The sequence below is a fragment of the Syngnathus scovelli genome, chromosome 18 (genome assembly GCF_024217435.2).
Source record: "Syngnathus scovelli strain Florida chromosome 18, RoL_Ssco_1.2, whole genome shotgun sequence".
Lineage (NCBI taxonomy): Eukaryota > Metazoa > Chordata > Actinopteri > Syngnathiformes > Syngnathidae > Syngnathus > Syngnathus scovelli.
The window spans coordinates 10,419,590-10,435,249 of NC_090864.1; the positions used below are offsets into that span (position 1 = coordinate 10,419,590).

Sequence of the window (15,660 nt, forward strand, 5' to 3'; positions counted from 1 at the left end):
GGGGAGTTGACATTCAGGCAGCTTGCCTGCGCTTTGCAGGGGCTGCGTCCCGATTCGCTGCAGCCCCCTTGGCCACCCTGAGCTGGCTACCTCTCTATGCATTCCACTCCCACTTCATTTACACGTCGATCATTTCATTAATGGGGTTAAAGGATAATTTTGCTGACTGCAGGTAAAATATGGGCATCAGTTTTTTTTATTGCCATCATAGGCCTTACATTTGCACTCATGTATGCATATGAGCATGCTGAAGATTAAAATGCATGATTATAAATAGGTTAAGGGCAAGTATGTTCACGTTTTGGCGCTTGCTCCGTGAAGCTGCGGAATATTTTCATCATTATATTGAAGCCGAGTGTTGTAATGTAGTGAAATAGGCCCTCTAGTGGTCTAATTGGTTAACTACAACGTCTAAACCTGAGGTCGCAAACCTTTGAGCTCGAGACAGTAGACACCTTTTAATTGATTTATTAAACGGATTGATGGGCCAGAACATGGATGAGTTTAAAAAAAAAAGGTTAAAATGTGTATGTCAAAATCGTTTTTTTTAAATGAATGATAAAAAAATTGAGTCTTTATTTTAAAAATTAATTATAACAGATTATTCATGACGTATATTTATTTTAATTAGTCAATTTCAGGAAAAAGAAACCGGCTAAATTAACACAAATGTAAATGGCAGTATAATCACCTCGCAAATGATTTTAAAATACAATAAAACATTAGAAATAAGATGACGTAAAATAAAAATAATGAATAAAAATGTAAAAATGATCTGATAACACAAAAATGAAGTGACTCGTGAGAATGTAACCCCAGCATTTTTAGAAAATGCCCAACCCTGTCCTAAACTACTGTCAGGCTTATTTTCCACTCACAAAATATAAAACAGACAAGATCATTCGTGTGTAAAAATTTCCGCCATTATATACATATTACATAATAATTTAACATCCAATTTTTATTGTTAGTTAAAGTATAAATACATTTAGCCCATTATCAAAACGAATGATCGACAGTTGTACAAATGATTTTGTGTCGTGTCTGATTCCCATTTTCGATCAGCGTTGCCCTGGTAACCCATATTCAAACAATTATTTAGAATTCAAACAATAAAACTAAAATAAACGCTTCGGGAAGCATGAAAGACTCCATCATGTCTGATTTTGCAGATGACACAATGGGGAGTAGAGATCAAATAAACGCGACAAGTCATGAGGCTTTAAACACGGTGAGTTACGTTTTAATCTGCTTTTGCTAAATTGGACCTGTGTCTCACTTCCACCTTCTTGACATGCATATCCAAAGATCGGAGCACGTCAAGTCGCATTCAAAACACCAGCAAGTACAGTTCTTCTACTCGGATCTCAGGAAGTGGATATTTTAATCAAAGCATGCAAAGCAATTTATGAATTTGCAGAGGAAGGTGAGTAGAAACCTGACTGTCCGTCTATACTGTCTGTCTCATCTAGTTTGTCTTCTCGGCTTTATAGGCGATTCGAACAAGGTTTATCTGACGGAGCAAGGAGCATTGGGGCCTCTCAGTCAGCTCATCATGCACAGCAACAGAAAGATCAGACGCAATGCCATCATTGCACTCGGCGTCATGGCTACCAACAGTAGGCGCACATCACACGTGTTCCGATGGCGCAATGCATAGGAATCATTCAAAGCGCGTTCATACTGCATTTGGCGTTCATGCAAAATAAAGCGGAGTCAAATCCAAAAAGGCGCAGAAACTTGGGGGACTGGTTGCTAAGCGACCGAGAGAGTGCCCTCTTGTGCGTAAATAAAGTCTCATTATGAATTTGTAACTGTTACGATGGAAAGCCCCCTGACTGTGCTTTGCCTAAAATAAACATGAGCAGGAAACGTGATGCAAGCTCATTTTATTTTATGATGACATTTGGTAAAATGCTAAATTAAATATTTCTGCTTCTTTCAATCAATTGTGTCATCACTCAAAGGTACAGCCAAGAGTGCCCTGCTAGACATTGATATTATTCCATCAATCATTGACAGACTATCACTGGATGGTAAGTTTTCAAGCTCAAACGATGAACCAATAGTCCCTGACTTATATTTTCTTTACTCTTATGTCAATAAGATATTGCTATCCAAGAATTTGGGACCCTGTGCCTTTCTGGTCTGTCCATGGAGTCCTGCTGTCAGGTGCAGATTATTGAAAACAATGGTGTGCCACGATTAGTCAACCTCCTCTCTAGTGCTGACCCAGATGTTCAGAAGAACTCGCTGGAAACCATCTACAACTTGATTCAGGTGATTAAAACGGATTCTGTCTGATCTAGGACACAATATTTAAATATTGTAATGATCTCATGCCTATGAAGGACATGCAAATTTGCCCAGCTTTCATCGAGTTAAATGGGATACGTCGACTCCTCGTGCTGCTGAAGTCAGTCTTCAATGCCATTCAGCTACTGGCTTTAAAAACATTGCAGCTAATCGCTGCTTATGAAGACTCACAAAGTGCCTTCAGGGAAGAACGGGTATTTGATGACCTCATAGAGATCCTCAATAATAAGGTTGGTAAGTGTATATTTTTTGTATACGGAGTGATACTAATGTAGCTCAAATAGAATTTCCATTTTTGAGATATTCATGGCAGTTACAAAGGAACAGTTTGGGGACCTGTGGAAAATCTGAGTATTTCTACATTTCACAGGATATAGTTGACCTACATGGAGAGACTATGCTAATACTTTCCAATTGCATGAGTAACTTAGAGAGTTTCCGGATGATCCAGAAAGGAGGAGGCCTTTCTCTCCTGTTGGAGCATCTTCTCAAATTGCCTGAAAACCAGGCAGTCTTGCAGAAAAACAGCAATATAGAAATTCAAGCCATTGCTCTCAAGTGCATCGCGAGTGCTTCTCAGAACCGTAAGAACAGAACATGAAAAATGAAGCCATGTCTTTGAAAAGTTGTGTCAAAGTTTCTTATATACCTTTTTAATCCTCACTACGAGTACAGCGGGAATTCAACCGTATTTGAACGAGCAGAGGATTGAGAAGATTCTGGTCGATCTTCTGACTGGGGGCAGCGATAGTGTGAAAGTGTATGGTTGCCATGCCTTTGCCTTCTTGAGCTCCTTCCAGCCTAGCAAAGACCTCTTCAGAGATTTAGGTATTGATACTTAAGTTGACCATCCTCAATAGCACAATTGATTTATTTCTTTGATTCAGGTTGCATACCTGTTATGGTTCGCTTGCTGAAGAGTAGTAAGTGTCCAGTGATCGTAGAGCATGCTCTCCAGGGCCTCACCAATCTCACATCCGGAGACCAGCTCAGTACTATGTAAGCGTTAGATAAGATGACATTATACAGGGAAATATGCATTCATGAGTTTTCCTTGTATTGTTACGCCACCACCAGGGAAATATTTAATGCCGGAGGACCTGAGATACTTGTGCCGAAGCTAGAAGAAACGTGTCCGAAAGTGGTGGCCAACTCCATAACGTTACTCGGCAGGATGGCGGGACAGGAAGCCATCCGCTGTGAAGTGATAGCATATGGAGTCGTGCCAGCCTTGGTGGAGCCCTTGAAATGGGAAGACACGCAGGTCCAGATTAATGCCTTGCTCTGCATTTGTGAGCTGGCGTTTGAGGATGACGCTAGAACACAAGTTAGTTGAGTGAGACACAATACTGCTGGCGTTCCTAATATTTTAGTCAACACATCGAACATGGGACTAAAGACAATTAGAGATTAGAAAAAAAAAAATCATCAATGGCAGGTATGTTTATAATATTACAATTTCTTTCAACTTAGCTGCGAGAGGCTGAAGGTATCGAACCCATGGTCAATTTACTACGTTCCAGTCACATGGAGGTGTTGCGTAGTGCATGTATGGCAATCAGTGTTTGCGCCAGGGATGAGCCTACAGCTATGGAGATGTGCAAGTTTGGGTAAGATGCCAAGTGACACATTTTGCACTACCTTGATGGGTTGTTTAAATGCAATTTATGGCTATTAATAGAATATAGTATTTGGTATTGTTCTGAAAAAAGAAAAAAAAAATCTCACAATTTAGAGCTGACAGTAGAGGGCATTGTTGCACAGTCTTGTATTCCCAGTGAAAGAATACAAGTTGAAGATAGTGTCATATTTGTGTTTCAGGGCCTTGGAAATCCTTCAAGAAATCAGCCAGTCGGTAAATCGTAGGAACAAGTTCACAGAGTTTGCCATGACTAGTATGCTCAAATACAACGTGTCACTCAAATATGGTCTGCTAGGATATTTGGCTTCCACTGATGTCATCACACACAGCTTCTATGATACTGGGAAGGTGTGTGCATTAGAAAATCATGGTTGGATAACATTTTTTTGAACTTGCTGATGAAAATAATGTCTCTATCAGGTTGGTTTTTGTCAGAAGGTTTTGACCTTCGAGGAACTGTGCATGGAACCAGTAAACCAACTACGGCCTGTCATATTTGTCAACGCAATCGAGTACGAGTCCCAAATCACAATCATCCAGTCCAGTCTGTCTCAAATATTTGGAAATATATGCTACACAACTGTTTCCTGATGTACATTCTTATGACTTAGGATGAGCGATGAAGATGAGGTCCATCCAGAGTCTAGTCAAGAGAGAAATCGTAAATTGATGGATGACATGGCATTATCGCTTCTAGTTAAAGAGGTCAAAGAGTCCATTGAGCCTTTGAATGAAGAAGAGGAACAATATGTTGCTTTGGCCAGGTGACTATTTCCAATCGTACATTACCAAGGAGACATTTTACATGTAACAAAGACCAAATATTTGATATATATATTAAGCAATTTGTGGCTGTCAGGTTTGTCACTGAAATCATGGGTGGAGCCATTGAAAAGGAAAATCTGGACACGTTTCCATGGTTACAGCATCTGGAAGAACTCAGGTGTAAACTGCAGCGTAATGTAATCCCTATTGGCATGATCACAAAAGGATTTTATTGCCACAGGGCACTACTTTTCAAGGTACACCTTACAAAATATTTTATTCACCGCTGCCTCACTACACTTATCTAAAGTTGTCATTGTAATTATTAACACATTGAACTTTTTCATGCAGTACTTGGCTGACGGCATTGGCCTGAAGTGTACTCTGGTGAGAGGTGAATACAACCGAGCTTGGAATGAAGTTCTACTCTACAAGGCCGATTCCTGCAACATTGAAAATGTCTCACAGCCATGTTGCTACATTGTGGATCTCATGCACCAGCCTGGAAACTTCATGGAGGCTGATAGCACTGCTGCGTTTGAATATGAAAGCTTATAAAAGCTCGTGAGAGTAGGAACTAATTTGTGTCATAATTTCTTTAGTATTTGTACATTAAGATAAAAAAAAAAAAACACCCACGTGTTCTAATGTTTTTAGTGGAAACTGCATTTGTGAAATAAAATATTTCAAAAACAGTAGTGTGTATTTGAAGCTTGTGAATAAACAATGCAGACTCAATTTACAGTAGTTTGAAAATGTCTGCACATTTTACTATTATTTTTTTTAACCATTGACGCTTTGCGGTCCATTACTTTGTTGACGGTCCCTGCCGCAGGCGGTTGCCCGGGGAAACCAATGTTAGGCATCATTTTCACATCGGAGGTGCAGGAAATTGAAATAGTTTATAATCTGTTTCACGGATTTTTAAAAAGATCTGCATTGAGTAAGCAATTTAAAACCTGCCATAATAGCCATTTTTCTAAATTGAGGAGGTTCAGTCTAGATATGTGAAACGTGGACTGAAATTTAAGGTAAATTCCTACGAACGCACAATTCACGTTTTGCACGTCGTTGTGAGGTCATTAGACAAATTGGCCTCAATTACGCGATGACGTCAAAGTCGTCATATCAAATATAGTCTTACAATAAAAACGTCGCGGTCGGTAGCTGGAAAACTAGTAAAAGAATGTCATCATCGTGTGGTCAATTATTTCTCCAAGCATGGCAAAACACTGTCATCTTACGTTATTAGCTCAGTATTTAATTACTGTTTTGTAGTAAATATTTATTCAAAAAGAACTAAAATGCCCCCAAACTCCTTAAATTATGTGTACTCACAGGCTCAACATATTTTAATGAAGTGCTATAAAAGCGCGACTGCTGTGCAAAAACCTTCGCAATGGACAAGAAAGATAAGAAAGAAAGAAAATCCAAGACTTCAACTGTGGACTGCAAGGAAACGGTGGGATCCATGTCTGCATCTTAAATAAAAATGCATTCAATATAATATTTTTTTTCCAGTTTGAACCACTTTGTGTCGACGTCAAAACAACAAAAACCGCAGTTCTTTTGCTGAACTCCACAGAAGAAGACGTTGTCATCACAGCATGTGAAGCAATCTTCGAATTTGCAGCGGAAGGTACAGAAAATAATTTGTTCATTCAACAACAATAATACAGGCCTTCCGTCACTATCATTCATTCTTCCTGTCTTTTGTCTCCCCCTGCTGGCAGATGTTAACAAAGTTTATCTCATGGAACTTGGAGTATTGCAGCCTCTCAGTCAACACATTACACACATTAATGAGCTGATCAGACGAAATGCATTCAAGGTTTTGGGCACCATGGCCAGCAACAGTATGTTCAAACACCATCTGTACACTTTCTTATGGTTTTTGTTATTTTGTTATTGGTGTGTTGAAAATAGAACAATAGTTGTTTCTGCAGAACTCTTTTGTACTTAAGCATATTTTTTCATCATCTCGTGCAATTAATTAATCATTTTAATTTGTGTTGTCGCTCAAAGGTGCTGTAGGGAATTCTCTGCAACAAATGGATTTAATTCCACAGATTATTGAGAAACTCTCCCTTGATGGTTAGTTTGCCGTATGGTTATTTTCTATCTCCATTATTCTATATTAGCTCTCTATATGTTATAATTTATATTAAATTGATGTTATCTTCCAAAAGATGTAATCATTCAAGAGTATGGAGCCCTGTGCCTATCATATCTGTCACTGGATCCCAGCTGCAAGGTTCAAATCTTTGACAACAAAGGCCTGCCAGTATTAATCAAGCTACTTTCCTGTGCAGAACCAGATATTCAGAAGAACTCTCTGGAGACCATCTATAATTTGGTTCAGGTGAGTACCAATATCGAAGTGATTTATAGCAGTCATACAAAAAGAAATAATAGTGTTTGTAGAATAATATGGATTGGACTTTTGAGGCATGTAAATTTTTGGGCACACAAATTTGTATGTTCCACTGCACGAAGCTGAAGTATTTTAATTGTTGCAATGTGCTTTTCATTTCTCCCTCCCCTTTTGTCCACTATGTCAATGAAGAACAGCCAATTTTGTCTCCATGTTGTGGAGTTGGGCGGCATCCCTTTAATTCTGGAGTGTCTTAATTCGGACTATGCCATCATTCAGGAGTTGGCTTTAAAAATTTTGCAGAAAGTCACGACTGACAAAGAGTCATACAGCACAATGAGGAAAGAGCTGGCATTTGATAAGCTCATAGAGATCATCAAAAACGTGGTTGGTATTTCGGTCATCTCTTATTTTTAATCGCAAATGTTCACATTTTTTGATATCTTGAAATGCTTTTTCTTGCAGGATTTCAAAGATCTCTATGTTGAGACTTTGCAGGTTCTTTTCAATTGTGTGAGTGATAGTGAGAATTTTCAGATCATCCTGGAAGGGGGAGGACTAGCGATTATTTTCAAGCTGATGGTCCCCCCTAAATTGTCAGAGACGGAGAAACTAGAAATACCTTTACCACCTGTTAAGTGGAACAATAATGAAATCCAGTCAAGTGCTGTTCAATGCATCGCCAGAGCTGCTCAGAACAGTAAGTGTAGAACATCACAGTGAAGCAAGACATTATAACTTAGTATTCCTAAAATCTTATTTTTTTTATGTGTTTGTGTATATTCATGCATACAGCTGAAAATCACAAAGATCTCCATGATTTAAATGTTGAGGAAATCTTGATAGAAATTCTCTCTGGTGACAACGATTGTGCAAAAGCATTTGTTTGCCAAGTTATGACTGGAATGAGCTCCTTCTTATCCAGCAAAGAACGCGTCAGGGAATTAGGTATTTATACAAAATTATGTAAAATAAGTAATAATAAATAAATTAAATATAAAATAATATATATTTATTTGGGTGTGAATTCAGGTGGTATAGCTGCTTTGCTACGTTTACTGAGCAGCGGAAATGTGTCAGTGAGAAGGGAAGCAGTCCAGGCCCTTGATCACCTCACAGTTGGACACGAGCAAAACTCAATGTAAGAGCGACAATATGACGACTGATTTATGTCATTATAAACAATTTTTTTTCCCTCCATGCAATTCTTAGGACACTATATGAAGAAAAAGGACACGAGATTCTCATGCATCGCCTCGGTGACAGCTGTCCCAAAGTAGTGACCGTTGCTACAGCTATACTTTGCCGGATTGTGGATCAGGAAAGCATTCGATGTGACTTGTTATCTCTGGGGGCCATACCTGCACTGGTGGAGCCCTTAAAATCAACAGACTCACAGGTCCTGATTAACGCTACAATGTTAATCTGCGAACTGGTGCTTGATGCCAGTGCCAGAACAGAGGTTGGTGATTATAGATTTTTTAAAATAATTTTTTCACAACTATCTATTGACTTGATCACAAAGCAAACGAGCATCTAATTAGTCAATCTTGTCTGTAGATGCAGAGCGCTGGTGGTCTTGAACCATTAGTCAATCTGCTGCGTTCCACAAATATGGAGGTGTTGCGCTCCACGTGCATGGCAATCAGCCTTTGTGCAAAGGATGAGCCCACGTCTGTGGAGATGTGCAAATATGGGTGAGATGCTCATACAATATTTTCACTTGAGACATTTCAGGTATTCCTATACCTGTTTCAGACATGAAGACTCAAAGCACCTTGAGCAACACTTATCTTTTTGTGCTTTAGTGCTCTGGAACTGCTGGATGAAATCAACCAGTCAGACAATCGTAGGAGCAAGTTCAGCGAGTTTGCCCTGAGCAGTCTCATGCAGTCCAGCATGTCCCTTAAATATGGTTTGACAGATAATTTGTCCTCAACGGATATTATCACTGATGGCTTCTATGATGCAGGGAAGGTATGTGCACTATTTTATGACTTTTAAATAAATAAAAAAAACACACGTCACTGCTTGATACTCTGGAACTTGTATTTTACAGTTACGTTTTGATCAGAAAGTTGTGACTTTAGCGGATCTTTTCATGGAGCCATTGAACCAACACCTCCCCGTCGTCGTTGTCAATACGGCAGTCGAGTATGTATATTCCCCTCTATGTGTTAAATGTAGAACTTTTCAAAACTTCCATATTTTCACTCCAGGGTGTATCTACGTACGAGGAATACGGAGAAAGGGCAACCGACCGAGAGATATTGGAAAGTCATGAATGATTCCGCTTTGAGGAGTTTAGTTAAAGAGGTGAAAGAATCCATCAGCCCTTTGAAAGACAAACACAAACAATATATTGAATTGGCCAGGTAACTATTGACTATTTTTTTTTAAAGGTCACATGTAGTATTCTCGAAATGCATTGCTTTCACTTTCAGGAAGGTAAGCAAAGTCATGGGCGGAGCCATCGAGAAAGAAGACTTGCACACTTTTGGATGGCTACTGCACATCTCCCTGCTCAAATATAAAATGCATTGCAATGTGATTCCTATCGGCATGATCACCAAAGGATTCTACTGTCACCGGGCCCTTCTGTTCAAGGTTGAGCATTCATCTCATGTATTGTCCAGTTTGTAATCCTTCTAAACCCGCCCTTTTTTCATGCAGTACTTGGCTGATTGCATCGGCCTGAGTTGTAGTTTGGTAAGAGGAGACTACAATCGAGCTTGGAATGAAGTATTAGTCTGCAAGAGAGATGAGCATTCTTCACAGCCATGTCGCTACATTGTGGACCTCATGCACCAGCCTGGAACTCTCTTGAGAGCCCAGACACCTGCTGCCTTTCGCTATCACAGTATATAGAGAATTGTGAGTTCTGAATTCAGATTTCTTTTTGCTTTTACTGGAACTGCAAAAAGTGTATTAGCATTTTTCTAAGCCTGTGCATGACAAGATCTATAAAATAGACCGAATTAAGGTACAGCAATTAACTAATAATCTTTCTTTTTATTTCAAATGAATTATGATCATGCTGGTTTTTCTGTGTAACCAGGAAACACTGTTTATAATATATCATTGTGTAATCCTTTTGTAGATAAACATTCTCAGAGCAGGTGTTGTAAAATCTGGGCCAGGGTTAGTTGCACAATAAACTGCAAAATAACATTCACAGTAGTAGAGTTAGTAGTAAGTGCTCTCACCAGAATTCCGTGCATGGGTTATTTTGCCTTTCCATGTGCAGCGTCACGAGAAGCATCTCCGAGCTTCGCCTTAGTCCTTGGTGCATGTGTCTGATCACTGATGATCTTGCAAACGGGCACCTGTGTGTCACATCAAAATATGTTTTTGGTTCGTCTGCTGCAGCAATCACATTTGAGTCCAAAATTAGGATGATAGTGCATTACTACTAATATGATAGCACATTACAAATATGCATTTGGCAGAAAACAACGGACATGAGACCTTAGTCAGTTATCCACCCCCCCCCCCCCTATCTAAAATACTCTATCCATAAACCTTGTAAGCGTTGAACATTGGCTAGCAATTAAGGAGTGAGCCCACACTTTGACCCAGATTGTAGAAAGTTGGACTTTTTGAACAGGTCAACCAGTTCACAGGCATAAGCGGTGTGGGGAGGACCGGTCCTGATTCAGCTGTGTACACCTGTGCACTTTCACGTCTGCACACTGCAAACATGTCTCGTCTGCTCGCTCGGATCTTCATTTCCAAACGTTCGCGAGCCACACTTTCGCTGTTACCACGATGCGGCCCAGCCTTGTTGCGCCCAGTACACACAAGTTCAGGTATGTTGAATCTATTATTACATTAAAAATCTTGGTATCTGCATGTGCGAGGTCATTATGTTGAATCTGGGATTTAAAATTTTAGGCAGCCCAACTCTTCAATTCTATGGTATGAATTGCCTAGACTAGAATGATTGGATGATTATCGATGCTCAATGGAATCTCAATGATTTAACAAAATGTATAATACTTCAATTTATGCATTGTGCTGCTCCTCTCTCCAGTCCTGAAATCGCTCACCCGCTATAATGAGACTACAGACTGGCAAAAGAAACTCTCCCCTGAGCAATATGTGATCACAAGAGAAAGGGGGACAGAGGTGGTGAGTAACAAATACAGCCCCCCAACCCCCACCTGTGACATTTCACACAAATCAGCAGTTGGATTTGGACTTTGGTCTTCCCTATAACGCTGACCTATATTCGGTTCAGCTATTTGTCAACCACATGGAATGTTGCATACAATATCAATTTCAAGTTAAACTTTGATTATATGCTACCAATTGAAATTAACATCATAAGCATAATTAAATAGAATCAATTGATGTAGCACATACATTATTATTTTACAATGATATATATTCTTAGCATACTAATAGCAATAAGTCTTAACAAATAAAATACTCAGTTTTGATGGAGATTCTCAGAGTGATATGTTTATTTGTGTTTGAGTGCTAATAAAGATGCATGACATCATTCTTAGGAGGTTGTTCTGCTTGCATGAAAGTCAATCTAAATTCTGTATGACTATTTTTTTGTTATTTCTATCATTCCATCATTTGTGATTGTTCTCAGCCCTTCAGTGGAATATACCTGAACCACTATGAGACGGGGATGTACCACTGTGTCTGCTGTGATTCTCCACTCTTCAAGTAAAAATAAAATCATTAACTTGCAGACTCTAACATTAGTTGGAGAAGATGTAATTCAGCAATGATTTCAAAATTAGCTTCTCAGAGTTAATATTGTTTTGTAATTGCAAGCTATTTCGTTCTGTCTAATGTTGCTGTTGTGTTTTTTTGTCTCACTGAATTACACTATTTTATGCATTTCATTTTATTTTTTAAATCATTATTATATACCATATTTTTAATATTATTATTATTTATTTTTATTTCATTATTTTATGCATTATGACTGCACACTTTAAATCCACCCTTAAATTTTTGAATATTGTTTGCAACCGTCTTGACAGCTCAGAGGCCAAGTATGACTCAGGGACAGGCTGGCCAGCTTTCAAAGAAGCTCATGGGACATGGGAGCGAGATGAGAGCCACGCTTCCATCATCCGTCGCCCCGACAACAGCCTGGGGAGTGCTAGCGTAGAGGTCATTTGTAAAAACGTTAGTTCCGCTTTACTCTTGGTAGTCTGCCTATGTGCTCCACACACTGTTTCTAATACATACTATTCTTTCTGCAGTGTGATGCCCACCTGGGTCACGTATTTGAGGACGGGCCAGACCCGACTGGTCAGCGGTTCTGTATTAACAGCGCGGCCCTCAACTTTAAAGCTAGAGACAACAACAAACCTGACAAGACTGAAGAAAAATGATGTCATCTGGGCTTTTATGTCACTAACAGCAGCGCTGCATTTTATTTTTCACTTCCAGTCAACTAAGGAGGAATTTTTGGTGCTCTTAAGGTTTTTTTTTTCTTTGTCTTACACTAATTTTCTCATTAGGTAACACGGCCATAGTTTTATCATATATGAAATACTGTTGGAATGTCATTGCAACATCAATTTTTTGTTTTTTTGCTCTGAAATTTACCTCACTTGTATCAAGTTTGCCAATTCATTTTTTCATTAATAAATGCATATGTTGCATTCTATGTTCTATAATATATGATAAACAGATATTGAGGTTAATACTGCATTGTACAGTTGGGAACCCCACACAGCAGGATCTCATACCAGTTAATATTTAACTGGACGTCATCCTCTTTTGCCACACTGTTTGTTTATCTCTTTTATTCATTTTGAGTGTCTGGTTGTGCACACTACTCACTGGGAAGACCAAAGAAGAGGACAGAAAAGGAGATTTAAATAAACAAGGAGACAAAGTAGAAGATGGCAGGAGTGTGGAGGTGTACGCTAACCGTGGCAGTGTTGATGTTTGTGTGCCTCTGGGGGGCTACCGAGGCTGTCGGCGGTGCAAAGAGTCGGCCCAGACCTAAAAGAAGACCTCGCAAGAAGCCAAAGGTCGACCCCATTGATGTGACGCCACCTCAGCAGAATATAGACATACAACAGGTACAGGGTGTTATACTAATTTTGAGTTGTGCCACTTGTGCTCTTATGGGCTGCAAAAAATATAATCCAATGAATAAACCAAGATTTGTAATTTGATTAATACCGCAACTGCTGCTTTTGTCTACTGGCCCTTTTATCACTAATGGTTCTCACATCTCACTATATTCAAATGTCTCAGTAGAGTAGATACAATTTCTATTGGAGTGTCTAACCCAAAACAATTTTGAAAGAAGCCTGTGCGTCAAATGTGCACTTTGCTTGGTCAGGGGTCAACATGGGGTCGGGGAAAAAGAACAAGCTTGTGCAACCTGTGTCAATAGGGTTCTGGGAGGACGTGTTGTTTTTTCCAACACAAAACCAATGACAGCTTTTTCAAAATGATGGAAGTGACTTTTAGCGGTAAATACTTGCAATTCAATTAAATGCATATACTTTTGTTTTTGTGTTTTAGATGACGGGGACATGGTACTTGCTCAACACAGCCTCTAAATGCTCCTTTTTAATCAATCATGGAACCAAAGTGGAACCTACAGTCATGACCCTCACGTTGTCCACCACCTCAGACCAAACACTGTCGGTTAGCACCAAGACACGTCAGTAAGTCCTTGCATAATTTTGCAGTCAAATTTGAACTCCAAGCAACTTCCAATGTGTTCTGCTGAGTTATAAACATTTGTCAGCTCTCCTGTGAGTCCAGCTGTCAAAACAAAATGGAGCCAATCTGATCAAACTGCTTTTATCCCTTTTCAGCAATCACCAGTGCTGGGAAATATTGCAGATTTACCATTTAACCCCGACCCCAGGGCGGTTGACCCTTAAAGGTTTCTCTTGAATTACATATTCTGAAAGTACTATAAAATATCTGATCAATCGTTATCCCTTCCATTAGGACCTCGACCCGAGCTGAACATTGATATTGTGATCGGAGAAACAGACTATAGCTCTTATGCTATCATGTACTATCAGAAACAAGGCAAGATCACCATGAAACTCTACGGTGAGCTCAAAGACAATAAGAAGGCAAATAAGATGATTTTGTTTATTTTCCCCCTTTAATATTATTTTTTTGTGTATTATTTTCAGCCAGGTCAGTTGACAATCTATCAGAACCATTGTTGACCAAGTTTGAGCAACTTGCCGAAAAACAAGCTTTGGGACTGGCATTCCTCTTCCCCTTCCCAACTTACAGTATGTTCCCAAGCAATTCAAAACAACAGATTCAAATAAATTGCACAAAAAACATATATAGCATTGATGCTGCTGCCATTTAAGAGGATGAAATTTCCTTTTTTTGTTTTGCAGGTCACTGTGGCGATGTGGACCAGCACCACAAAATTGGTATATTGACAATTGAGACTTATATTTAGATTATATTTGCAGTTTTTTTAACTACAGTTAAAGATGTATTTTTACTAAATGTTGTGCAAGGAGTGTAACACCAATTTTTATTAGAAAAAAAAGAAGCTGCCGTCCCTCCTTCCCTCCCTCCCTTCCCAAAGCACATTTTCTCACATGTGCTTGCTTGCACTTGTGTAACAATCAATTTCAGTTTAGTCGACAATATGTTATTCAAGACCCGCTGATGAATATATCAGCACGGAATGGAATTTAACCTCTCTTCCTTTGTCTTGCAGACTGCGTTCCCACATGCTGAACCATTTGGAGTCGTGATTAGTTGTTGTTGGCATCTCCGAACTTAAAATCAATACGTGTACCAACTAAAATTAAATATGACTAAAAACACAAACAAGAAAAACATCAAATTTGAGCTATTTTCATGGTTGTGGCCATGCTCAGAATTGCTGTGTGCATGTGAGAGAACATAAAATGAAGACCAGATGTGCAAAAGTTTGAGAGTTCGGTTGCACAACTAGAACATAGAAAATGTAATGTAAGATTTGTGTGAGTGTTACATAATCAGCTGAGGACTAGGTGGTGTCTGCTTGGTCTCCCCATTCTTTTGTTTAAGCAGCTGAGGAATTCATCATTTTTAACTCTGAACTTATTTTAAAACTACACATTTTGTGACATTATTCTTTAGCTCCACCCAAAACAATAAAAAATGAAACGGTAAGGTTTTCAATTTATCAGCAATGCCAGTGTAAAAGGTACTGTCAGATTTATGCCCCAAATAAGCATGGTGTGATGCAAACTGCAAAAACAAACTACTCACAATAGCAAAAGAGTGAAATCAAATCTCAGAAATGCAATAACCTGAATTGAGTCTAGGTTTTGTCTCCAAACATTCACGTAAGCTTACAATTGTTCTGACATTTGATTATGTCACCAGTGCTTTCCTTGAGGAGCACGTTTATACTCTTGCAAAACAACGTTGAATAACCTTTGCATGTGCCAAACATTTGTGATGGATGAGCAAGTGGGGGAGATTGGAGTGCATAACAGGAACCCTCATTACACACGGCAATTGTGCAACAGTGCAAAATTGCATTGTGGTCAGAGAGTTTTGTAAGGTCGATGGGAGGAGACAAGGAAGGAGGAGAGGA

The 15,660-nt window shown here is 39.2% G+C and overlaps 4 protein-coding genes and 1 long non-coding RNA gene across 5 annotated transcripts; 4 read left to right on the top strand and 1 right to left on the bottom strand.

Annotated features, from left to right (window-relative positions):
- Positions 1–125: 125 nt before the first annotated feature.
- Positions 126–5,418, top strand: LOC125985703 (armadillo repeat-containing protein 3-like). The gene is made up of 16 exons (XM_049748730.2): positions 126–1,231; positions 1,309–1,426; positions 1,494–1,619; positions 1,968–2,036; positions 2,108–2,280; positions 2,352–2,546; positions 2,687–2,900; positions 2,992–3,144; positions 3,204–3,315; positions 3,394–3,643; positions 3,790–3,926; positions 4,138–4,306; positions 4,379–4,470; positions 4,570–4,722; positions 4,818–4,980; positions 5,075–5,418. Exons 1-16 carry the CDS (start codon positions 1,142–1,144, stop codon positions 5,279–5,281), a joined length of 2,421 nt encoding a protein of 806 aa, XP_049604687.1. The 5' UTR covers positions 126–1,141; the 3' UTR covers positions 5,282–5,418.
- Positions 3,214–10,506, bottom strand: LOC137839656 (uncharacterized). The gene is made up of 3 exons (XR_011085695.1): positions 10,304–10,506; positions 3,417–3,558; positions 3,214–3,311 (listed from the first exon to the last, which is right to left on the bottom strand). It is a non-coding gene; the product is annotated as an uncharacterized lncRNA (long non-coding RNA).
- On the top strand, positions 5,822–10,089 carry LOC125985705 (armadillo repeat-containing protein 3-like). The gene is made up of 16 exons (XM_049748737.2): positions 5,822–6,185; positions 6,245–6,362; positions 6,457–6,579; positions 6,749–6,817; positions 6,913–7,085; positions 7,290–7,484; positions 7,563–7,797; positions 7,893–8,045; positions 8,130–8,238; positions 8,310–8,559; positions 8,658–8,794; positions 8,906–9,074; positions 9,157–9,251; positions 9,317–9,472; positions 9,542–9,704; positions 9,771–10,089. Exons 1-16 carry the CDS (start codon positions 6,123–6,125, stop codon positions 9,963–9,965), a joined length of 2,403 nt encoding a protein of 800 aa, XP_049604694.1. The 5' UTR covers positions 5,822–6,122; the 3' UTR covers positions 9,966–10,089.
- Positions 10,507–10,652: 146 nt separating the features above from the next.
- On the top strand, positions 10,653–12,731 carry msrb2 (methionine sulfoxide reductase B2). Its single transcript, XM_049748650.2, has 5 exons — positions 10,653–10,906; positions 11,131–11,228; positions 11,701–11,777; positions 12,101–12,248; positions 12,326–12,731. Exons 1-5 carry the CDS (start codon positions 10,798–10,800, stop codon positions 12,455–12,457), a joined length of 564 nt encoding a protein of 187 aa, XP_049604607.1. The 5' UTR covers positions 10,653–10,797; the 3' UTR covers positions 12,458–12,731.
- A 118-nt stretch (positions 12,732–12,849) lies between these two features.
- Positions 12,850–15,230, top strand: c8g (complement component 8, gamma polypeptide). The gene is made up of 7 exons (XM_049748649.1): positions 12,850–13,156; positions 13,608–13,753; positions 13,907–13,977; positions 14,046–14,153; positions 14,240–14,344; positions 14,459–14,494; positions 14,791–15,230. The coding sequence occupies exons 1-7, from the start codon at positions 12,974–12,976 to the stop codon at positions 14,808–14,810; spliced, it is 669 nt and encodes a 222-aa protein (XP_049604606.1). The 5' UTR covers positions 12,850–12,973; the 3' UTR covers positions 14,811–15,230.
- Positions 15,231–15,660: the final 430 nt, after the last annotated feature.

Bases quoted from the DNA above. Each gene is read 5' to 3' on its own strand.
- c8g (XM_049748649.1), top strand. From the start codon at position 12,974: ATGGCAGGAGTGTGGAGGTGTACGCTAACCGTGGCAGTGTTGATGTTT. The intron at 13,978-14,045 runs GTTTCTCTTGAA...CCCTTCCATTAG, and splicing joins AGGGCGGTTGACCCTTAAAG to GACCTCGACCCGAGCTGAAC. The intron at 14,345-14,458 runs GTATGTTCCCAA...TTTGTTTTGCAG, and splicing joins CTTCCCCTTCCCAACTTACA to GTCACTGTGGCGATGTGGAC.
- LOC125985705 (XM_049748737.2), top strand. From the start codon at position 6,123: ATGGACAAGAAAGATAAGAAAGAAAGAAAATCCAAGACTTCAACTGTG. The intron at 7,086-7,289 runs GTGAGTACCAAT...ATGTCAATGAAG, and splicing joins CCATCTATAATTTGGTTCAG to AACAGCCAATTTTGTCTCCA. The intron at 8,560-8,657 runs GTTGGTGATTAT...TCTTGTCTGTAG, and splicing joins ATGCCAGTGCCAGAACAGAG to ATGCAGAGCGCTGGTGGTCT.
- LOC125985703 (XM_049748730.2), top strand. From the start codon at position 1,142: ATGAAAGACTCCATCATGTCTGATTTTGCAGATGACACAATGGGGAGT. The intron at 1,427-1,493 runs GTGAGTAGAAAC...TCGGCTTTATAG, and splicing joins TTATGAATTTGCAGAGGAAG to GCGATTCGAACAAGGTTTAT. The intron at 2,281-2,351 runs GTGATTAAAACG...ATGCCTATGAAG, and splicing joins CCATCTACAACTTGATTCAG to GACATGCAAATTTGCCCAGC.
- msrb2 (XM_049748650.2), top strand. From the start codon at position 10,798: ATGTCTCGTCTGCTCGCTCGGATCTTCATTTCCAAACGTTCGCGAGCC. The intron at 10,907-11,130 runs GTATGTTGAATC...TCCTCTCTCCAG, and splicing joins CCCAGTACACACAAGTTCAG to TCCTGAAATCGCTCACCCGC. The intron at 11,229-11,700 runs GTGAGTAACAAA...GATTGTTCTCAG, and splicing joins GAGAAAGGGGGACAGAGGTG to CCCTTCAGTGGAATATACCT.